The sequence below is a fragment of the Bos grunniens genome, chromosome 6 (assembly GCF_055505025.1).
Source record: "Bos grunniens cultivar Pamir isolate PY7600 chromosome 6, Bosgru_T2T1.0, whole genome shotgun sequence".
Taxonomy (NCBI): Eukaryota; Metazoa; Chordata; class Mammalia; order Artiodactyla; family Bovidae; genus Bos; species Bos grunniens.
The window spans coordinates 33671430-33696289 of record NC_141170.1 but is presented as its reverse complement, the minus strand read 5'-3'; the positions used below and the strand labels follow the sequence as shown (position 1 = coordinate 33696289).

The 24860-nt window shown below is 37.3% G+C and overlaps 1 protein-coding gene across 2 annotated transcripts; it reads right to left on the bottom strand.

Annotated features, from left to right (window-relative positions):
• Positions 1–22927, bottom strand: LOC147370564 (UDP-glucuronosyltransferase 2B31-like). Of its 2 annotated transcripts, XM_086405541.1 has the most exons (7): positions 22707–22923; positions 22145–22190; positions 21396–21544; positions 9439–9570; positions 6251–6338; positions 5190–5409; positions 1–2383 (listed from the first exon to the last, which is right to left on the bottom strand). In XM_086405541.1, exons 1-7 carry the CDS (start codon positions 22869–22871, stop codon positions 2104–2106), a joined length of 1080 nt encoding a protein of 359 aa, XP_086261667.1. In that variant the 5' UTR covers positions 22872–22923; the 3' UTR covers positions 1–2103. The 2 variants fall into 2 exon arrangements, with proteins under 2 accessions (XP_086261667.1, XP_086261666.1); XM_086405540.1 differs by having other exon boundaries at positions 3–2383; positions 22145–22927.
• Positions 22928–24860: the final 1933 nt, after the last annotated feature.

The window sequence follows — 24860 nt, the reverse complement described above, 5'->3', positions numbered from 1 at the left end:
GAACATCAACTATATCTTGTAAGGGATAAAAAGTGTAAAAATAATAGCAAATGAGAGGTTCTTGTGACTGCAGCCCCTTTGACACAGAATTAGAAATAAAGTGACATTAGCAAGTTGGAGGGTTAGGAGGGTCCCAACACTTGTATCCCCCATAAAATCTACAAAAACAATAAATGCACAATTAGAAACCATTGAAAAATGTGTAGAACTAAAATTTAAATTCTCTTCATTGGAAATTCAGTGTATTCTTTAAGATTTTCCCTGTGGTATGCAAATTTACATATATTTACATATGTTTAATTTTATGTCCAAAGAAGAATGTCATGCTTATTTTTTGTAATTTTTGCAACTTTTTATTTACTTAGTAATGTGACATGGAGAGTATTCAACAATATTGTCCATAATCCATCTGTTTTCTCTCATGGCTGTATAACGCATACCTATGTTGTAGGTTAGTGTGTTTATAAACTGATAGCAATTTAAGTGCTAGTGGGAATTCAGTATATAATTATGAACCCACCTACCAATGCAGGAAACATAAAAGATGTGGGTTTAATCCCTGGGTTTGGAAAATCCCCTGGAGGAGGGCATGGCAACCCACTGCAGTATTCTTGTCTGGAGAATCTCATGGACAGGAGAGCCTGGCAGGCTACAGTTCATGGGGTGGCAAGAAGTCAGACATGACTGAAGTGACTTAGCATGCATGAACACTTGTAAGTCTTTCTGTATGAAAGATAACCAAGATGTAGAGTTGCAGTGTTAAACAGTACATTTAAATTTTATTTTCAAAGGGTATCTCCACATTATACATACAGAAAAATAGTTCTCCTATATTATTTGTTCTGAAAATTATTTTTGGAAAATAATTTGCTTTAAAAAAATTTTAAATTATGAAAATATGCATTTTCATATAGTTCCCTGTATATTAGAATTTTTTAGGTAGATAAGATTTTTAGTTAGAATTTCAATATCAAACTCTCAGAAATTAATAGAATGCATCTATAGAGAAGTAGAAGAATACAGTAGACCTTAAAATCATCATGAATCAATTCAACATATTAAGATTTATGCAATTTTTACACAACAGTAGAATACAAATTCTACTCAAGTTCCCATAGACTATAAACTAGGAGACACTGAAATATATCCAGAGACATAAGTGGCTTAGTTTCCATTTCCAAAGCACCAGTGACTTTTGTCCACTTCTACATGTCATCGGCCATTTCACTTCTGTGACTTTCTTATTCATCTTCATCTATTTTCATATTGGACTGTTTGAGTTTTTTTGGAGTTTTGGAGTAATTCTCACTATACAGTAATGACAAACGCTTTTTTTTGTTACAAGTGTTGCAGGATAGATTTCTGGAAAATTATTTAGAACTATATGTGTGGTTTAATAATATTATCTACTATGGTACCATATTAATTCTATCTTTTTTAAATATGGCAATTATGTTGAGAGGCAGTATGGAAAATTCTGTGGTACATATTTCCTATCATTCCCCAAGCATCAATTTATTTTTAAATAATTTGAATAAATTATGCCTTAGACTGATGAATGTTTGTTATATGACTTAGATGGTGGTCCTCTTGATCAATAAGACCCATTTCCTCACCTGGACCACCTTGATTATAAACTGCTTTCCTGATGTGCAATTTACAAAAGTGACTTCATATTGTTTTCATTTGATTTACCAATTTTCCATAAACTTCATGTAATTTTTGTATTTTGCCCATTGTTATCTGATTATGTAAGTCAGAGGAGGTCTAGGTTTATCATTCTAGTGTCTATGCACACCATGTGAAACACTGTTATACCATATTCAATAATTTTTTAGTAAATCTTCTGATTTAAAATAATAAATTTCAATATTTACCCATTTACTTTTATATAATTTTCATCAGCTTTCATCTTGGTATGACATTTTTCTAAATCTAAAACAGTTAAAAAATTCCTTGTAAACGAATTTTGAAAGGAGGTGCTGAACTGTGAAAAGCCATTTTGTCACAGGAAGATAGGAGCCTTTTCATAACTCCTTCCTGTTGAAATAAGCTGGAAGAATTCCACCTCTGGGGCATTACTGCTTTGGGACCCAAATACAGCTATTCCCTTTTCCTCTTCTTTCCTGTTTCAGCAAACTTTCGGCAACAGAACAGAAAACATTTTGTGATGACAAATACAGCAGTTGCCACACAGGCCAGCAGGAACCCGATCACATCCAGAGAGTGGTACTGGAACCAGGTGAGCTTGTGGGCGGCAGGTCGCAGGTACTTGGCTCCTTTGTGGCGCATGACAAATTCAATCCAGAAGACTGCTCGGTCAAGGGGCTTCATAGGCTGATCACGTTGAATGGTTGATAACCACATAGCATTCCGTTTATACCTGAAGGAAAATCAAAGAGACATCAATTTATAGAATGAACTATAAAAGTTAAATATGTGAAATTTCCATGCAGAGAGAGGAAATGAGTGCCACATAGAGTGGAAGAACGATTGATTGTTTTTCTAAGAGATAATTATAGAGATCTAAGTTCGTCGGCCTGGAGAAGGAAATGGCAACCCACTCCAGTGTTCTTGGTGGAGAATTTCATGGATGGAGAATCCTGGCAGGCTACAGTCCATGGGGTCGCAAAGACCTGGATATGACTAAGCAACTGAACACAGGCACAGGAGCTTATGGGCTTGAATTTGTTGAATGCATAGAATTTCAAGCTATGAAGAAAAGAGAAGACAAGAGAGAAGTGTCTGTAGCTTGAGAATGGAGTAAGTTAAATTGTGAAGGTGAAAAGAAAAGAAATACATGACTTGAGCTATCCAGTAAGGAATTGTGAAGAGATCTGGCAGAAAAGCTTTGAAACACTATCATAATCCAGAGATAAGAGGTAAATACATCATGAGCTTCAGAGACATGGCCAGATAGCACTGGCCAGGAGTTGGTGTTGACCTTATATTAGTGAAGCAGTGGTTAAAGTGTGGAAATGAATTGCCTTCGTTTGAATTCTGACTCTGACACTTACCTTGCTGCCTGCTTTTTAAACTCCATTTCTTAGTTTTTCATTGTTAAATGGAATGCATAGCAATAGTATCCTATCTGATTATTTGGAGGAATAATATATTGATCCTTAGATGTATTATTAGTATACAGTAGACTGAGTAAATTTTTCCTAATATTATTGTTGTTTTCCTTGCTAGTTATTTTAGAATACAGAGTGTGCCAAACATTTCACCCTCAGACTTTCGAGTTTTATTTGTTTTTATTGTTGAAATGATGATGGACTAACAGACAAGGAAAGAGGAATAAAGCGATATGATGCATGAACTTTTATAAATAACAGTGTGGTAACAATGGAGGTAACTTCTCTCCCTGTTCTGTAAAAAACTCAGGGGGAGCATTGGGTGTTTGAGAAGAGGGTAGTAGTTCAGAAATACTTTTAATAGAGTAGGGAAAGTTTATAATGAAGAAGTTACTTAATATGTATAATGGACTTAGTACAATGTGTACCATATCATAAATAGTCAATATATATCAAGCAGTACATTATCTTTCTTTATTGACGCTAGCTTTGCTGGTGCCGCTTACTGCTGCTGCTGCTGCTAAGTCGCTTCAGTCGTGTCCGACTCTGTGCGACCCCATAGATGGCAGCCTGCCAGGCTCCACCGTCCCTGGGATTCTCCAGGCAAGAACACTGGAGTGGGTTGTCATTTCCTTCTCCAATGCATCAAAGTGAAAAGTGAAAGTCAAGTCGCTCAGTCATGTCTGACTCTTAGCGACCCCATGGATTGCAGCCTACCAAGCTCCTCCGTCCATGGGATTCTCCAGGCAAGAGTACTGGAGTGGGGTGCCATTGCCTTCTCCGGATGCTAGCTTTACATTATTAAAAATTAAAAAATACACGAAGATACTAGAGAGAGTTACTTTTACATAAAACTGCCTACTGAAACATATATTTCTTTTAAAAATAAAGAAACTATTCTTCTAATGGCAGACATTTAGTGTAATATTTGTGCTAAAATTAAATAACACTGTTTTTAAAGCACAAATGTCCATTGTGCTATTATTGCCAATATAGTCTCAAAATGTTTTTTTCCAAAGTCATCATGAAACAAAAGGGGGAAAATACATACATCATATTTATGATATTAGTAGTAATAATATTACTCAAGTTAAACCATGAAACAATTTGAAAACAAAATGTTTCTGGTTTCAGAAAATTTGGTTTTTACATAGGAATATCCCAACTTGTCTTTTCAAAGTCAATTACTTTTTGATTTTACAGTTCTTCAAAACAAGACAAAAACAACCTAAAGAAGAACTAAGAATGTACCTATATTTGGGCTTCCCAGGTGGCACTGGTGGTAAAAAATAGTCTCAAAATAGTTGTAATTAGATAGTTCTAGATGTTTATCTTTCATCTTTTATGGAAAAAATATTAGCACAGAAAATTTGAAAAGTGCTCAATGTAATGAGAATTTGAGATGGATCATGTCATGGTGATTTACTAAAATTAGACCATTTTAGAAGAGTCTAATGGAGAAGGCAATGGTACCGCACTCCAGTACTCTTGACTGGAGGATCGCATGAGCAGAGGAACCTGGTGGGGTGCAGTCCATGGGGTTTCGAAGAGTAGGACATGACTGAGCGACTTCACTTTCACTTTTTCACTGTCATGCATTGGAGAAGGAAATGGCAACCCACTCCAGTGTTCTTGCCTGGAGAATCCCAGGGACAGGGGATCCTGGTGGGCTGCCCTCTATTGGGTCACACAGAGTCGGACACGACTGAAGTGACATAGCAGCAGCAGCAGCAGCAGCAGCAGCAGAAGAGTCTAAAACATTTGCGGAATTCATATGCTGAAGGAAAGTTGTAAGTGTGCAGATGAGTGCTTAAAGAGTTCATGGTTTCCTACTTTAACTTTGTTCTCAGTGCTTCCTCCTAATCCTTGTTACCACCTAGGGATTCTTCTCATTCTAATGAGGAGCTCTTTCAAAATTTCTCTACAATCCTTAAGCCTCTGACAAACCCTAAAGCCACTGAAAACACACAATGTGATCCAATAGGTTACTAATGACTATTTTCAAAGCATTGAGCAAATCTTACTGAAGACTCCTTGCTGCCTCTTGTGTCTTCCTATGAGAACGCCTCTAGAAATAATATGTAGTAAAACATATATGTGTATATATATACTCACGAAGGATTGTTAATGACTTGCTTCAGTGCATTGAGGAAATCTGTTTTTGACATTGTTTCCAAGTTCAATCTGACAGCTGCTCCTTTGGCCTTCACTCGGTTGATGTTATCAGGTTGCTCAGCAAACAAAGGAAGGCCCACCATAGGGACCCCGTGGTAGATAGCCTCATAAATGCCATTGGTTCCACCGTGAGTTATAAAGGCCTTGGTTTTTGGATGACCTAGGATTGTGTGAATTTCAGTAAAATTATTAATTAAAAGTCTTAAAAATGAGAAAAGGGCATTAGAAGACACTGAAAGAAAGCAATGTTTGTTTGTTTGTTTGTTTAATATCACCCTTGATTACACACAGGAAACTGCATTTAAATAGCTTTTGGAACTCAGTGCAAGAATCCACTAAGTCTGCTGGAGAGGTAAGTGAAGACTTCATGAAAGAAGTACTTCACCTTTTGAATGTCATAAACGAATTCAAGATCAGCAGGTGAATAGCTTGAAAGAATATTCTGCGTAAAATAAAGCGGATGAACAAAAATACCAGAGGAGGGCATGTCAGAAATATATTCTCTTAAAGAAACAGTAAAGTCATTCAGTCCGATAGAAAGGGTGACAAGGCCACAGGAAGGGTAATGGTAGTTGTACTGGAACCAGAGGAAGGAAAATCTACATTACCATAAAATGTGTAATTGCCTCAAGGAAATGATTGCAGAATTTTTCCTACAGAAAATGAAGGGTCATTGGTAATAAAAAAGGAGCCGGTATTTTTCAGTGGATCTTAATATCCCTACGGGGGGGAAAAGATAGAGAATTCAAAGACAGAACAACCATCTCTGAAGTTATTTAAAAGTTCATGGCTCGAAATGATTACAGCTAAAATAAGACATTTTGATTCTAAGGGACATCTCTATGTTTAATAAAGTGACAATTGCTATATTTTCTATTTTCACCTAGAGCTGGAAATAAAAATAAAGGAGTAAAGAATACTTGGTAAGTTTGTTTCCTGTTGAAGTACGATCACCCTGCTCAGCTGTTACCCATGCTTTCAATTGTTCTACCAAGTCTCACCAAGAAGGTCATTCTGGGGGACCCACTTATACAGCCGAGTATTGGGTCCTAAGGTGTCTGGTTTCTTGCCATCATATCTCCATAAAACCTGTTAAAGAAAATATTCCGTAAGTTGAACTTCAAATTTATAGGGATAGAATTCTAAAGAGACTGAAGACAACTAGTTAAAAGTCTTCCATATGGAAGACTTTTCATATGGAATTTGTCATATTCCATATGAAATGTCATATTCCATATGATATTCAGTTGAAGCTGAAAGTCCAATACCTTGGCCCCCTGATGTGAAGAACTGATTCTTTAGAAAAGACCCTGATGCTGGGAAAGATTGAAGGCAGGAGAAGAAGGGGACGACAGAGCATGAGATGGTTGGATGGCATCACTGACTCAATGGACTTGAGTTTGAGTAGCCTCTGGGAGTTGGTGATAGACAGGGAAGCCTGGTGTGCTGCAGTCCATGGGGTCGCAGAGTCAGACACAACTGAGTGACTGAGCTGAACTGAACTGATGACAGTTAAGGAAACAAGGACATGACCTCTTAAGTAATGATATTTACTAATACACTGCCATCAATAGGAAGAACCACATTTTATGAACTTATTCAACCAGGTGTGGTATGCACTAATGACTGATGCCATAAAGAAATGAGATCTTGAATAGCAAATTTATATATTTAAGAAATTGCTATTGGTCTCCATTCTATTAAAAAAAGTGGCAAATCATTAATAACATACATTTATTTGCTTTATTTCATACACTAGCTCTTATTTTAAAATTTAATTGTCTCTTACTGATTCCTTTTAGATTCATAGTAGGGACTTTACTTATATACACTTACTCATATAGCTTAAGTAATTTTTACTAGAGTTTTATATCTTTTGGTTTACAAAAAGGAATACATTTAATCAGCCACTTATTACAATTAATATTTCTGCTTATTTAGTAATTTATTAATAGCAAGTAATGGCAACCCACTCCACTACTCTTGCCTGGGGAATCCCATGGATGGAGGAGCCTGGTAGGCTGCAGTCCATGGGGTCGCGAAGAGTCAGACACGACTGAGCAACTTCACTTTCACTTTTCGCTTTCATGCATTGGAGAAGGAAATGGCAACCCACTCCAGTGTTCTTGCCTGGAGAATCCCAGGGACGGGGGAGCCTGGTAGGCTGCTGTCTCTGGGGTCGCACAGAGTCAGACACGACTGATGCAACTTAGCAGAGAGAATTAATGCTGTTTAGGAGATAGCTTCTTTTAGATTACAAATTGTTAAACACTACTTCTAAGAAAAGTGTCTATTAGCAATTTTTGACATGAATCCAGTGTATTACCACTTTTCTAGGTTAGGAAATTCTTTAAATTTAGAAAAGAAAAGCCTGTCAGCAATTTGTAACTATTAATAACAAAACAGCTGTTGGTAAAGTTCAAAAACTGTGGTGCTAAATTAGTACCAAGCAATCTTTATAAACTGGATTATAATTTTTAGTTGTTTAACTTCTATTTGCTATGTGAATGTAAAGTAGGTTTCCAGCAAAAAATTAGCATGTGTAGTTAGGAGAATACTACGATCGATATCAGATAGTAAACTAAAAAAGAAGTTCACAAACATCCAAAGACCCTTGGTGTATTTTATACATTAGAAAATAAGTTACTGCTATATTTTATGGAGAAGGAGGCAGCTGATCCTTTTCCATGGCAGTCTTTCTCATGCTTGACTCCTTCTTACAGCCTCTTTTCTTTCCTCAATTTAGAATAGTAATAGAAGCAGAGTCCATTAAGGACCAGACTTTACAGTGCACCAGGTTCATCCAAAGGGCAGGACCCCACCTTCACCCTTTTCCTTTGCTCTTCCTGCCTCAGACTTTGGCAGGACCCAGTCAACCATCAGAGAAGGCGATGGCACCCCACTCCAGTACTTTTGCCTGGAAAATCCCTTGGACGGAGGAGCCTGATAGGCTGCAGCCCATGGGTCGCTAAGAGTTGGCACGACTGAGCGACTTCACTTTCACTTTTCACTTTCATGCGTTGGAGAAGGAAATGGCAACCCACTCCAGTGTTCTTGCCTGGAGAATCCCAGGGACGGGGGAGCCTAGTGGATTGCCGTCTATGGGGTCGCACAGAGTCGTACACGGCTGAAACGACTTAGCAGCAGTAGCAGCAGTCAATCAAGGAGGCTGATGTTTCTCTTTCTCTGAATCACTGTGGCTATACGGATATCTGGCAGCAGATTGCGGTTCCCTGACCATCCTTTCTCTGTGTAGCAACCAGAAAAGGACACTGAAGAGGGCTGTTTCAACATTTAGGACAAAGAAAGGGGTTGGGATTTCCTGGCAGGTAGAAATTGCATGGCACATTGCAGGTTTTTGTCAATATTGCTTAACATTATTGTATTATTGGGTCTTCCCTGGTGGCTTAGATGGTAAAGAGCCTGCCTGCAGTGTGGGAGACCTGGGTTTGATCTCTGGGTTGGGAAGATCCCCTCAAGAAGGAAATGGCAACCCATTCCATTATTCTTGCCTGGAAAATCCCATGGACAGAGGAGTCTGGCTACAGTCTACGGGTTTGCAAAGAGTCGGTATTATGCCTACTGTTAAAATTTAACCTCTGAGAACACCTGTATATGTATACTGTGTCCTCAGGAGCCCTTCAAGGTAAAGGAGTAAACTACATAACAGAATGTGAGATTTCTTTTCCTGCCTACAACACTATTATAATACCAAAATTCATACTACATCTCTTAAATATATCTCTTTTTGATTACAATGTAAGTCCAAAGTTATTGTCAATCAAAAACACTCTGTATACCACTTTAGCATCTGCCATGTATATTTTGTTTTTTTATAAATATCTCAGATAAGTTGGAGCTATCATAGTAGTTTACCTTTCTTGCAAAAGTTTTCTGTAATTAGACCTTTTATAGAGTTTAACGGACTCATTAGTTGCTGTTGTCATTCAGTTACTAAGCTGTGTCCAATGCTTTGCGACCCCATGGACTGTAGCCCACCGGGCTCCTCTGTCCATGCGGTTTTCCAGGCAAGAATACTGGAGTGGCTTGCCATTTCCTTATCCAAGCGATCTTCCCAACCCAAGGATCAAGCCTGAGTCTCCTGCATTGACAGGCATACTCTTATACTGAGCCACCAGGGAAGCCCAACTTGTTAAATAGTTGTCCACTATTAAGTTACTGTGTGTACCTTTTGTGGAATCTGGGCAAGAGCTGATGCAATCATATTGGCTCTTTCTTCTGTCACGTTAGTGACCATTGACCCCAAAGTAAACACCACAATACCATTTTCTCCAGAGCTCTGCACAAACTCTTCCATTTCCTGTGAAAAAAGCATTTGCTCCATCACAAAAGAGCAACAGCATAGCAAACATTAACTGAAGGATGGCTACAAACACTATAATTAGGAATTATTGGTGACTTTTCAAAAAAAGTGGTAAAATATACGTAAGATAAAATTTACCATCTTCATCATTTCTAAGTGTATAGTTCAGTAGTGTTAAATATATTTGTCTTGTGGAACCAATCTCCAGACATTTTTCATCTGGCAAAACTAGAAGTCTATGTCCATTAAGAAGCACCATTTCTTCTTTGCCCAGCCCCTGGAGACCTTCATTCTACTCTAGTTTCTACAAACTTGAGAGTCTAGCAATCTCATAAAAACTGAATTGTATAGTATTTGTATTTTTGTGATGGATTATTTCACTTTGCCTAAGGTTCATCCATGTTTTGCCTTGTTTCATATTTCCTTTTAAAGGCTGAGTAATATTTCATTGTTTGCAGACACATTTTGTTTTTTTTTTGCTTTATCTGTTGATGGATGCTTGGGTTTCTTCAACCTCTTGACTCTTGTGAATAGTGCTTTCATGAACATGGTGTGTAAATATCTCATCCTAATTTCATAACTAATTTCAATTTTTTATATATATCCCCAGAAGGAGAATTGTTGACCTCTATGGTAATTCTATGTTTTATTTCTTGAGGAATCTCCATAGCATTTTCATTAATGGCTCTCTTTTAAACAGATGTTATCCCTGAGATCCTTGGGAAGGAGATATGTAATATGAGGTTAATTTCTTCTAATATGTGTATTTGTGCAAATGTGTATGTGTGTAAAAGCAAGAAAAAGACAGTAGTGAGGAGATACTATTAAACAATGCTACACTCAGATTCTTCATCAATAATGTTATTGATTACTAACATAGATTATTGGAAAGATTTGCTTCCTTTGTGCCTCAGCTGGCAAAGAATCTGCTTGCAATGTGGGAGACCTGAATTCGATCCCTCAGTTGGGAAGATCCCCTGAAGAAGGGAACGGCAACCCACTCCAGTAATCTGGCCCGGAGAATTCCATGGACTGTGTAGTCCACAGGGTCACAGAGAAAGAATTGGACACAACTGAGCAACTTTCAGTTTCACTTTTTGCTTCATCTTATTTATTATTATAATCCTACTAAATCACTTATTTATTCCATACATTCTGGTGAGTTATTTTAGTTTCATCATTTGTATTTTATTTCCCTGACTATTAGTACTAAGAAGAAGTTATGATTCTAATAACTTTCTCATTCTTTCAGCTCTATAATCCTTATACCTCAACTTAAACTTTGCCAATATTTCCCAGACTCTCTCTCTAAATTACTAATCACTGACAATGAGGAGTCTGGCATTGCTGTTTGTATGTTCTACGAAAGAGTCCTGAGTCCTATATGTAAAACCCAGAGATATATCTGTGTATTTATATATATATTTGAGTGATCATATTGCTGAATTTGTTTCAGTTCAGTTCAGTCGCTCAGTCATGTCCGACTCTTTGCAACTCCATGAACCGCAGCATGCCAGGTCTCCCTGTCCATCACCAACTCCCAGAGTCCATCCAAACCTATGTCCATTGAGTCGGTGATGCTATCGAACCATCTCATCTTCTGTCGTCCCCTTCTCCTCCTGCCTTCAGTCTTTCCCAGCATCAGGGTCTTTTGTTTACACTTTCTTAATGTCACAGTAGGATGTACTATGTGTAACTTCTGTGAACTTGTGGTTCACATCAAACTAAATAAAGCTCCTGGTGAAGCTGTATTTGCTGGAATTGTTTTAGAGTTATTTTGTTGAGTAACCCCAGATCCTCACCAATTAAAAATAATTTTGTCACTAATATACTAGAATAAATCCACATTGCTCAATGTACTCTCCTAAAAAAATTGTACGCTTGGAATTGTATCAGAATTATTTTGTCTTGTAGTCCTTCACACTTTCCAATGTAAAATTTTTATCTTCTATATTAGAATAATTCCACATTCCTCATTGTACTCTATTACAAAAAAAATGCAGAGAAATTTTCCTGAATAGCTAGTGAAAATGATGTACATATCTTTTAAACTTCTTTCCTTTTTTTCTGTTTTCAATTTACTATTTTTTTCTTCTGGAGAATAATGACTCAACCCTTCCATCATAAAATGTATATTTTTTGACCCTACTTATGATCATAAAATATTTTTTTAACCTATTTTTAACAGAAAAAAAAAGACAATGGAATCTTTTTTCAAACTTTAACCTTGCAGATTACATTGTGTAGAGAATTCTTTAAAAATGTAATTTCACCCTGATGATATCAGTCTCAATATGAACTTCAGTGGACTTTCCTATGACTCACTTGTGTGTGCATGCTCAGTTGCCTCAGTCATGTCCGATTCTTCACAACCCTGTAAGACTGTAACCTACTAGTCTCCTGTCCATGGGATTCTCCAGGCAAGAATACTGGACTGGGTTGCCATGCCTTCCTCCAGGGAATCTTCCTGACCCATGGATATAACCCACATCTCCTTTGGCACCTGCATTGCAGGTGGATTCTTTACCACTGAGCCATCAGGAATGACTGACTCACATGGTACATCCAGGTCATATGTATATTTCTAGTGACCTTTAGCAGTATTTAAAGTTATGTGTCTTCAGTATTTTGTTTCATTGTCTTACTATTCAAAGCTCATTTTTCTCTGCTCTGGAAGATGCATCCCTATCATATTGTAATACAGCCTTTCTTTAAAAATTAATCACAGATGTGGACTGATTATTCTCCTTCTCTGACATCTTTATGAAAATAACACAAGCAGTAATCCAAGTCTATGCCCCAACCAGTAATGCTGAAGAAGCTGAAGTTGAAAGGTTCTATGAAGACCTACAAGACCTTTAAGAACTAACACCCAAAAAAGATGTCCTTTTCATTATAGGGGACTGGAATGCAAAAGTAGGAAGTCAAGAAACACCTGGAGTAACAGGCAAATTTGGCCCTGGAGTACGGAATGAAGCAGGGCAAAGACTGATAGAGTTTTGCCAAGAGAAAACACTGGTCATAACAAACACCCTCTTCCAACAACATAAGAGAAGACTCTATACGTGGACATCACCAGATGGTCAACACCGAAATCAGATTGATTATATTCTTTGCAGCCAAAGATGGAGAAACTCTATACAGTCAGCAAAAACAAGACCAGGAGCTGACTGTGGCTCAGACCATGAACTCCTTATTGCCAAATTCAGACTTAAATTGAAGAAAGTAGGGAAAACCACTAGACCATTCAGGTATGACCTAAATCAAATCCCTTATGATTACACAGTGTAAGTGAGAAATAGATTTAAGGGCCTAGATCTGATAGATAGAGTGCCTGATGAACTATGGAATGAGGTTCGTGACATTATACAGGAGAGAGGGATCAAGACCATTCCCATGGAAAAGAAAGGCAAAAAAGCAAAAAGGGTGTCTGGGGAGGCCTTACAAATAGCTGTGAAAAGAAGAGAAGTGAAAAGCAAAGGAGAAAAGGAAAGATATAAACATCTGAATGCAGAGTTCCAAAGAATAGCAAGAAGAGATAAGAAAGTCTTCTTCAGCAATCAATGCAAAGAAATAGAGGAAAACAACAGAATGGGAAAGACTAGAGATCTCTTCAAGAAAATCAGAGATACCAAAGGAATATTTCATGCAAAGATGAGCTCAATAAAGGACAGAAATGGTATGGACAGAACAGAAGCAGAAGATACTAAGAAGAGATGGCAAGAATACACAGAAGAACTGTACAAAAAAGATCTTCATGACCAAGATAATCACGATGGTGTGATCACTGACCTAGAGCCAGACATTCTGGAATGTTAAGTCAAGTGGGCCTTAGAAAGCATCACTATGAACAAAGCTAGTGGAGGTGATGGAATTCCAGTTGAGCTATTCCAAATCCTGAAAGATGATGCTGTGAAAGTGCTGCACTCAATATGCCAGCAAATTTGGAAAACTCAGGAGTGTCCACAGGACTGGAAAAGGTCAGTTTTCATTCCAATCCCAAAAAAAGGCAATACCAAAGAATGCTCAAACTACCACACAATTGCACTCCTCTTACATGCTAGTAAAGTAATGCTCAAAATTCTCTAAGCCAGGCTTCAGCAATATGTGAACCATGAACTTCCTGATGTTCAAGCTGGTTTTAGAAAAGGCAGAGGAACCAGAGATCAAATTGCCAACATCCACTGGATCATGGGAAAAGCAAGAGAGTTCCAGAAAAACATCTATTTCTGCTTTATTGACTATGCCAAAGCCTTTGACTTTGTGGATCACAATAAACTGTGGACATGTCTGAAAGAGATGGGAATACCAGACCAACTGACCTGCCTCTTGAGAAATTTGTATGCAGGTCAGGAAGCAACAGTTAGAACTGGACATGGAACAACAGACTGGTTCCAAATAGGAAAAGGAGTTCGTCAAGGCTGTATATTGTCATCCTGTTTATTTAACTTATATGCAGAGTACATCATGAGAAACGCTGGACTGGAAGAAACACAAGCTGGAATCAAGATTGCCGGGAGAAATCTCAATAACCTCAGATATGCAGATGACACCACCCTTATGGCAGAAAGTGAAGAACTAAAAAGCCTCTTGATGAAAGTGAAAGTGGAGAGTGAAAAAGTTGGCTTAAAGCTCAACATTCAGAAAACGAAGATCATGGCATCCGGTCCCATCACTTCATGGGAAATAGATGGGGAAACAGTGGAAACAGTGTCAGACTTTATTTTTTGGGGCTCCAAAATCACTACAGATGGTGACTGCAGCCATGAAATTAAAAGACTCTTACTCCTTGGAAGGAATGTTATGACCAACCTAGATAGCATATTCAAAAGCAGAGACATTACTTTGCCAAAAAGGTTCATCTAGTCAAGGCTATGGTTTTTCCTGTGGTCATGTATGGATGTGAGAGTTGGACTGTGAAGAAGACTGAGCGCCAAAGAATTGATGCTTTTGAACTGTGGTGTTGGAGAAGACTCTTGAGAGTCTCGGACTGCAAGGAGATCCAGGCAGTCCATTCTGAAGGAGATCAGCCCTGGGATTTCTTTGGAAGGAATGATGCAGAGGCTGAAACTCCAGTACTTTGGCCACCTCATGCGAAGAGTTGACTCATTGGAAAAGACTCTGATGCTGGGAGGGATTGGGGGCAGGAGGAGAAGGGTGCGACAGAGGATGAGATGGCTGGATGGCATCACTGACTTGATGGACGTGAGTCTGAGTGAACTCCGGGAGTTGGTGATGGACAGGGAGGCCTGGCGTGCTGCGATTCATGGGGTCGCAAAGAGTCAGACACGACTGAGCGACTGATCTGATCTGATCTGATGGCAAAAGCAAGAGAGAAGGCAATGGCACCCCACTCCAGTACTCTTGCCTGGAAAATCCTATGGACGGAGGAGCCTGGTGGGCTTCCGTCTATGGGGTCGCACAGAGTCGGACACGACTGAAGCGACTTAGCAGCAGTAGCAGCAGCATGGCAAAAGCATGCAAAATACAAAAAGTTATAAAAATGAAATAAGGTATACTACTGAGTAGGGATATCCTTATTTTAAAATTCATGCACTTTTTTAGAAGAATAAAATATATTTGACATAAAGCATTATGGAACTTAAGACATAATGATTTGATACATTTATATATTGTAATAGGTTTGCCATTTTAATGATAGTTTACATCTTCATAATGTTACATAATTATATTTTCTTTTTTTGTGGGTGTAATAACTAAGATCTAGTCTCAGCATGCTTGATGATTATAATATTGTTGTCTACAATCACTGTTCTGTACCTTATGTCTATAGCACTTATTTACTCTGAGATGCAAGTTTGTACCCTTAAAAGCATCTCTTTATTTCTCCCAGCCCTTAGCCCCTGGTAACCACTACCATATTACTCTCCTTTATTAAAAGTCTGACCTTTTTAAGTTTCCTCAAACAAGGGATTGGTGTGTGTGCTTAGTCACTCAGTCGTGTCCGACTCTTTGCAATCCCATGGGCTGTAGCCTGCCAGGCTCCTCTGCACGTGGGAATTCTCCAGGCAAGAATACTGGAGTGGGTTTCCATGCCCTCCTCGTACAAGGGATATCATACAGTATTGGTCTTTGTCTTTTCAAAAAGATAAACAAAAATGACAAACTTTAGCTAGACTAACAAAAGAAAGAAGAAGACTCATAAATAAAATTAGAAATGAAAGAGAAGACATTAAACTAAAATCACAAAAATACATAAGGTCATAAGATACTGCTGTGTAGAATTATACACCAACAAATTATGTACCACAAAGAATAGATAAAGTCCTAGAAATACATAATATGTCAAGGCAGAATCAGGAAGAATTAGAAAATCTGAATAATTATAATGAGTAAAGATACTGAACCAGTAATCAAAAATTTCCCAACACAGAAAACACCAGGACTAGAAGACTTCACTGACACATTCTATAAAATATTAATATTTACTGTTGTTCTTGAGTCACTAAGTTGTGTCTGACTCTTTGTGACTCCATGGCCAGTAGCATGCCAGGCTACATGGGGTTTTCCAGTCAAGAATACTGAAATGGATTGTCATTTCCTTCTCCAGGGGATCTTCCCAGATCAGGGATTGAAACTGTGTCCCCTGCTTTGGCAGGCAAATTCTTTACCACTGAGCCAACAGGGAAACCAAATTATACATTCTTTTTTTCCTCCCTATTTGTGTATGTATTATAAATTCTCAACGATCTTAGTTTAACTTAGAATAAAATTTATTTCCTGGTCCATAGGTCCTGGTCCTTAGAAGTATATGAATTTCAGAATTTGGAGGAAAGAATTCTGAAAATTTTGGAGGAATTTGATGCTGGTGACAATTAAAATCTAAAAAAAAAAAAAACTACAATGTTCCTTCAAGGTCAGGGAACTGCATCCACCATGTCACACATGGAAATGGTCATCACTGCATTGTTGTCCAAGCTCTTTAACTCGGAGATCCCCATGGCCACACTGACTTCTGAGCCCATTCTCAGCTCTTCCTTGGAGGCCACAAGCAAAGTTATATCAACAAGGGGAAAGACTATATGACCAAAAATGCCCCCCACCCAAAGGGTTCTCTCCTAAGATAATTTTCCCAGGCTTTATAAATGGCTTCTAAATTGCAGGGTTCTTTCTTATTTTGGGTTCTAGGAACCCTAGGTATCCACTGGTTGGAACTCGAGGGTTCTTAAACTCCCCTGGGGTAGGGACATTTAACATGCATATGTGTGATTTTTTTTTTCTTCTACTGAAGTATAAACATTATCAGAATCAAAATAATATTAAAGGAAGATTTTCATCTCTGTACATCAAAGAACTGTAAGTACCATTAGTTCAAATATGGTTGATGAAAATTGTATGAAACTTATCGTGAAGTCTTTCATTAGAAAAGACAGTAAGTTAATATCAGTTTTGCTTTTTCAACCTGAATCTCTTTAGTTCTCCCAGCTGATTCACTTGTCAAGTCTTTTAGGAGTTGCACGGTTACATTTCAGAGACTGCTTAAACAGTATGGACCTCATTTTATAAACAATAATATGATTATCTGAAGAAAATATGAATTTCTCCTCCAAATATGTCTATGTAAACTTGTAATATGGAGAAGGCAATGGCACCCCACTCCAGTACTCTTGACGGAAAATCCCATGGACGGAGGAGTCTGGTAGGCTGCAGACCATGGGGTCACGAAGAGTCGGACATGACTGAGCGACTTCACTTTCACTTTTCCCTTTTATGCATTGGAGAAGGAAATGGCAACCCACTCCAGTGTTCTTGCCTGGAGAATCCCAGGGACGAGGGAGCCTGGTGGGCCGCCGTCTATGGGGTCGCACAGATTCGGACACGACTGAAGCGACCTAGCAGCAGCAAACTTGTAATATAGTTTAAAAAGCCAAAGAGAGGAAAGTAGTAATTCTGAGACTATGAAGCTTCATAGAGACTAAAGTGGGATCTCTGTCAGTCCCTCATTCAGACACATCCCCACATAGCATGAAGCTCATCAGTACTTACTCCAAGGGTTGAGAATCACTGCTTCAAAAACTTTTCCTAAAAAATTAAACAGGAGAGAAGGAACATTTCTAAACTCATTCTACAAGGCCAATATTACACCTTGATATCAAATACAAAAGGACATTCTAAGTAAAGGAAACTATATGCCAATATCCAGGGTAAATATATATGCAAAAATTTTCATCCAAATATCAGGAAACCAAATTCAGCAGCACATTAAAAAAATTATATACCATGACCAAGTGGAATTTATCCATAGGATGCAAAGATGGTTCAACATCCAAATCAATAGATGTAATACATTGCATTAATACAATAAAAGATAAAATAACTTGATTATCTCAAGAGATGGAGAATAACATTTGACAAGATAACATCCTGTCCTGATAAAACCTCCTATATATTGGGTGTAGAAAGACCTCAACATAATAAAGACCATATATGGTAAACTCAAAGCTAACATGATCAACAATGAAAATTTGAAAACTTTTTCTCTAAGATCAGGAACAAGACATGGATGGCCTCTCACACTCATTCAACATAGTATTAGAAGTCCTAGCTAGAGCAAGGAGGCAAGACAAAAAGATAAAAGGTATCCAAATCAGAAAAGAAGAAGTAAAATCGTCATTCTTTTTTTTTTTTTTTTTGGTGGATGACATAATTTTTTTGTACAGATAATCCCAGAGGTTCAACTAAAAACCTGAACTAGTCAACACATTCAGTAAAGTTATAGTATAAAAAATCAACATACAGAAATTAGTTGCATTTTTCTATGCTAATAATGAAACATCTAAAAAAATTATGCTATTTACTATATGATCCAAGATAATAAAATAACTAGAAATAAACTTAACCAATGAAGTGAAAACTCTGCACGGTTATAAGCCTTTGTTGGAAGAAATAGCAGAAAAAACAAATAAATGGAAAAACATCATGTATTCATGGATCATAAGAGATAATACTATTGAAATATCCACACTACTCGATGCCAGCCAGAGCATCACACCTACCAATTTCAAATTATACTACAAAGCTGTAATATTTAAGACAATATGCTATTGGCCTAAAGATAGACAAATAGAACAGTGAAAGAGAATGCAGGGTCCAGAATTAAAACAGCATTTATAGTCAATATTTCACAAGGAAGACAAGAACACCTAATTGGGAAATGTTAGTCTATTCTTTGTCTTCTGAGAAAACTAAGCACTTGCAAAAAAGTGAAAGGAGATCCCTATTGTACACATTTCACAAAAATGAATCAAAGACTTCACATAAGACTAGACAGCATAGTAGTCTTTAAAAAAAAAGTGGAGAGAAGCTTCCTTAATATTGGTTTTGAAAATGATTTTTTTGAATATGACACCAAAATCATGATAGAAGAAAAAAATCAATGATAGGACTATATCAAACTCAAAAGCTTCTTCACAGCAAAAGAGACAATCAACACAATGAAAGTACAAGCTACAGAATGGGAGAAAAGTTTTTCAAATCACATACTGAATGAGGAATTGATATCAAAACTATTGATGCATTTTGCCAAAAGTCAATTCTTTCAAAGGAAATGAAAATTTCTGAGAACCTAATAATTAATAGAAAAGTTATTGTTTGAAGGAATAATTTTCTATATGATGAAATCCTCACAATAATTGACTTGGATTCAAATCTTGCTTTACAACTTAATAGCAACAGCTACATTTACTGATTATTATCATTATCCTACTGTTCATCTTTCCTTGTCATTCTCCCTTTCCTTCTAACCTCCCTTCTTACTAACACTATCATGTTCCTGAAATGAGAATGGTGAAATCTTTCAAAATACATGGTTAGGTAGTGAAGAACTGTCACTAATCTTATTTCAGCCTTTAGACACTATGAAAATTACCATAGATAACTCAAACAATTTGCAATCCAAAGAGTTTTCCCTTTGAAAAAGATATCAGTTTAATTTTTCCACCAATAATGAGTAGACTAAAGAATCTCTTAAGAGATCACAAAATAGTTTGCTGAAGATTATTTGCTTCCTATTTAAGTTTTAGCTACATTAAAAACTAATCATTTTAATTTATAACAAATTATATTCTTGCTTTCCTTCATTAGAAATAGAGCCCTATGAACTGAAGAAATTTTATAATTGGACAGTTTTCAGATTCAAGTGGCACAAATTATTTGGTCTTTATCATAATCTGCAGAATTTATGATTCCTATATAGGCAGTGTGCATTTTCTCTGTGTTCATTCTGTCAGGCAGCTATGATGTTGAGACCTACACTCCTTAAGAGAGCTTTGCTGAGGTTTTTGTATAAGGTCAGGGTAAGCAGAAAACACTTGGCCTAATAGACGAAGTTATTCCTTTTATGCTGTAAGCTATAAAACCCTGGGATTTCAAATGAGGACTGGTTTAAAAGCTGATGTGAAGGCAAGGAAATGTTGTATTTGACTGCAAAAATTGTTAGGGCATACATTTATGTTGTCAAAGAATAATTTTCATTTTGTCTAGAGCACAGGTGAACAGAAAATAATTCTAGCTTTTCATCTTGCTCATTTAATTACTGAAACCTTAAGAAATTCTTAATATTAAAATCTTAAATTGTTATTAAATTATATTTTATTTAAATTTTATTAAATTACTTTTATTAACTTAATTTTTTTCTAAAAAAAATTAAAAATTTATTTTTAAATCACTTCATGGGATATCTGCTTTCTAGGAATTTACTGGAGAGCATAATCTTGATGCGTTAGGAAACCAGTCTTGATTCAATTAGGAATTAAATCCAGGTGGCTGGCACACATTGTGTTATTGATAGTATGTAATAGCAGCAAAAAAACAATACTTAATATTTCTTCTAGGCCACTGAGTTTGTGTCAGGGACATTTTGGATGCTTCATATGTACAGTTTTTTTCCCCACAAGAACAATATGAGGTTGGTACTATTATCATGATTTAGTGTGGTCATATCTTTTCCGTCCTTGTTTCCTGTATTTCATAGCAACTTGCTAAATGGTGTCCCTTTCTACTCTTCCCCCTTTACAATCCAACCCAGTGACTATATCCTATATAGGTTTTTTTTTTTTTTAATGTGATCAAATCTCTCCCTTGACCCTTTTAAAGTTCTACCTAACACCTTTACTAGATGCTTCAAACTCCTCATAATTCTCTGTCTCCAACTTACCTCTTCAGCATCATCTGACTCTTTACTGAGCCTCTTCCTCTTTTGATGAAACTTGGACTTCTTGGCCACTATTATTACTACTCAACCTGCTTTCCTTTTGTATCCACTTCTGCCCTTATACCTTCAATTATTCCTGAATATCCTTTGGATCTCACCTTAATTATTAATGACTCAGAGATATTTCTGTGATTGCTGTTAGATGTTTCCTTATCATTGTGGTCTTTCCATATTGTAAAAATTAATACACAAGTTTTATTACTTGTCTGTATTCTGTTTTTCCAGGTAGAGCATCAAGTGGCAGAAACTGGGTCTCTACCATTTCTCTGCATATTATCACTTACTTTTGAAATATGCTAGTCACTTTATAATTATTTTTAATGAGTGTCTGATGCTTTATTATGCATTAAATGATGAAATCATAATTTAACTGACATATTCTCAAAATCTCTCAGGTATCTCTCTTTTATTCTGTAATGTTAACGAAATTCAGATACTTGTGTTGGTGTGGAATATGAGTTTCTAATTGGAAGTCACTTTAGTTTCCTACATCACTCTCACTGTAATTAAACATTATAAATAAAGAATGCAAAATTATTCCTACTGAAAATGCAAAGTTAAAGAAGCACAACAGAGAAGAGTAGGTGACCTTAGGCAGAGGTTTGGCAGGTTTGCAGTGGAGGCCTCCAATAAATTCAACATTTGGTAGTAGTGGGCAAGGATATTCAAAATCCCAGTAGGATCGAAAGAGCCAAAATTCAGCTTTTCCCATTGTCTCTAATAATGTAGTTGGTCTCCCTGGAAGGAAGGAAAAAAAAAAAAAACAAGACTCAGATCAAATGAGAATATTGCCATATATATATATATATTAGGTAAGTTTTATAAAAGAGATTGGGGGAATGATGTAGCCAAAGATGTTTGAATATTTCTATTCTTTGATAAAGCAAATATATATGTGTGTGTATAATATATATTAAACATAAAATGTCTGAAAACTGAACTATATAAATAAAAAAAAATTAATGCTACCTGGAAGCTTGTGTTACAAATATGTGTGTAACTCTTCAATCTACATGTCTTCATTTATTAAGACATTTTATGAATTTTCTAGTGACTTTTTTCAAGTTAAAAAAGTTTAGTAAGATGGATATACAATTGTTTAGAGAAGTCCTAAGTGTTTCAATCTGTGGTTTATGACTTTCTGGAGTGTCCTGTACTAGTAATGGACCACAGGATTATATCTTACCCTATCATGTAATGTTTCTATACATTTTATGAGATTGATGGAACATTTTATATTTTCTTTTCATCATTTTACTTATAATAGACAAATTTCTGTTTGTCTTTTATTCCAAGGAAAATTAGGACTTTATGCCATCAACTAAAAACCTGACTTACCTAGTACTTCACTGTAAAACTGGTCCCACTTCTTCTCATTTAACATCTGGAAGTAAAAGTCAAAATAAAGTACATATATCATATTTTTGACCCTCTCCATGAATGTCATGTGATCACTTAATTCAGACAATATAACAGGTACGTAGGATGGTGAGTATGGGAGTTTCCCACTCTTCCTTTCAATTGAATAACCGGGAGTGAAGCGGACACTGTACACTAAAGGTACTTTAAATATCTCAGCCAGCAGCTCTCCACAGGGTCCAACGGTATCTGCAAGGACAACATCAAACCTTGATTCATGTAGTTTTGTCATAAATTTCTTGTTTGAAATAAGTTCTTTACAGATCTTTAGAGTAAGATCAGAATATTCATCAAATAAGCTTTGCAGTAACAAAGGAAATGTCCAAAATGAATTTGTCAGGTCTGTCCAGTTCCCGACAAAATTCTTCAAAGCATCCTCAAAATCATCTTTAGTTAAAGATACTGAGAAATTCTCAAATTTGATGGCAGATGGTTTGTTGGGATCAATCAAAATGGAAGCTGAAGATGTCAAAACAGTCACCTCATGACCCCTCATGACAAGTTCATCCAGAATTATCTTCATATTCATCCAGTGACTATATTCTACTGGCCACACCAGCACCTTTCCACAACTCCCAGAGCTAAAGTAACAAGTCAGCTGTAGCAGCAGCAGAAGCAAGAGCCGTTTCATAGCCATCATGTTCATATGCAGTACTTCTTTAAAATAACTGTATCTGGCAGCTCAAGCTCATAGCCAAAGAGAAATCAGTCTGGAAGTTAAATTATAACTCCTCCATTTCAAGTAAATACATGATATGAACGGTCAGCAGGTGTGGAGAGCAGCAAAAGGGCAAAGTGTAGAACACTTCCAGATGAGTGTGTTTAATGTTTTGCCAGTGCTATTACTCATCTAAAAGTCAAGGATCTTGTACAACAAATTCACTATATTATGTAAGAGATAAGACTCGTGTAGAAACAGTAGGAATGAGAGGCACTTTTGTCTGCAGTCTCCTTGACACAGAATTTGAAATAAGGTGACATCTTCAAGATGGAGGGCTAGGAGGTCCCAACACTTGTATCCCTCACAAAAACAACAAAAATAATAAATGAACAAGTACAAACCAATGTAAATTATTTGGGGAAAGTTCTATTATAATGATGAAGGAGTAGAAACCCTGAAGAGGGCAAAGCAAAAACTGAAGATGTCCATGTAAAAAACCATGGGAATGATTTTACATACATAGCAACATCCTTCAGTTCAGACCAGCTTGGCAGCATTAAGGATCCCTCCATCAGGATCTTCCCCATGGAGAGAAAGAGAGCAGGAGAATTCCAAAGAGCATCACCTCTGTAAGCATCTGCAGCCTTTGTTACTGAGGACTTCTATAGTCTTTACCAGCGCTGATTTCATTTGACAGAACTGCCAAGAGTTCCTGATGCTGTGTCTTTCCTGAAGCTGGAAATGTCACTGTGGTGAAACCTGAGCTTGGGGCCCCATCACTCCTGTACCCTGCTTTCCTTGGTTGAGATGTTACAGTGCCTTGCCATCTATGAGACTGGAGCTGCTGACTGTGTTCTGGCCCCAGGTTCTAAGTCAGTGCTTTTTTTGCCATAACTAGGGCCACTCTGCTGTTTCCTTGGCCATCACTCTGTATTCCTGAGGGTTCCTGGGTAGTGCTAGTGGTAAAGAACCCATCTGTCAATGCAGATTATATATAAGAAACTCAGGTTCGATCCCTGAGTCTGGAAGATGCCCTGGGGAAGTCCACGACAACCCACTCCAGTATTCTTGCCTGGAGAGCCCCATGGACAGAAGAGCCTGGTAGGCTACAGTCCATGGGGTCACACATTGTTGTACATGACAGAAACAACTTAGTACAGCACTCTGTATTCTTAATCGTGACTTTGACTGGACATACCTAGGCTGAGCTGCTGCTGGTCGACATAGCCTCTCTGTATCCTAAGCCACAGCTTTAATCTATCATGCTGTACCACTGCAGCAACAGCTCCCCATCTAATATTAATATATTAACTACATTGTAATGTGCTTAACAATATAACTATATGCTTGATTTACATGCTTGCATTTTATATTTGTTAAGGGAAGAAAGGAGAAGAAATGTGTGTTTGCTGTTGTTCAGTCACTCAGTCATATCCGACTCTTTGTGACCAGATGGACTGTGTCATGCCAGGCTTCCCTGTCCTTCACTATCTCTGAGAGTTTGCTCATATTCATGTCCATTGAGCCAGTGATGCCATCTCTTCCTCTGTCGTCCCCTTCTCCTTCTGCCTTCAATCTTTCCCAGCATCAGGGTCTTTTCTGATGATTCAGCTCTTCAGTCAGGTAGCCAAAGTACTGGAGCTTCAGCTTTAGCATCAGTCCTTCCAATGACTATTCAGGATTGATTTCCTTCAGGATTGACCGGTTTGATCTCCATGCAGTCCAAGGGACTCTCAAGAGTCTTCTCCAGAACTACAGTGTGTTTGTATTGTCTTGTATAATTCTTTAGTTATCGTCACCAGTGCTCTTTGGTTTATTATGGTGATTAGAATTGTAGTCTGGGTTTATTTTCTTGAAAACCTGAAAACCTCTGAAAACCTCTCTTTGGCTTTTCCTGTATGTCAGAATTCATAGCAAAGAATTCTTTCTGGGGTGGGGTATAGAGAAATGTATGTATTTTGCCCTCAGTTTTGA

Coding starts and splice junctions, on each gene's coding strand:
- LOC147370564 (XM_086405540.1), bottom strand. CDS start 22,871: ATGAACATGATGGCTATGAAACGGCTCTTGCTTCTGCTGCTGCTACAG. Junction 9,571..21,395: donor CTGCCAAACCTCTGCCTAAG/GTCACCTACTCT, acceptor CTTTTTTCACAG/GAAATGGAAGAGTTTGTGCA. Junction 6,339..9,438: donor TTGCCCAGATTCCACAAAAG/GTACACACAGTA, acceptor TTTCTTTAACAG/GTTTTATGGAGATATGATGG.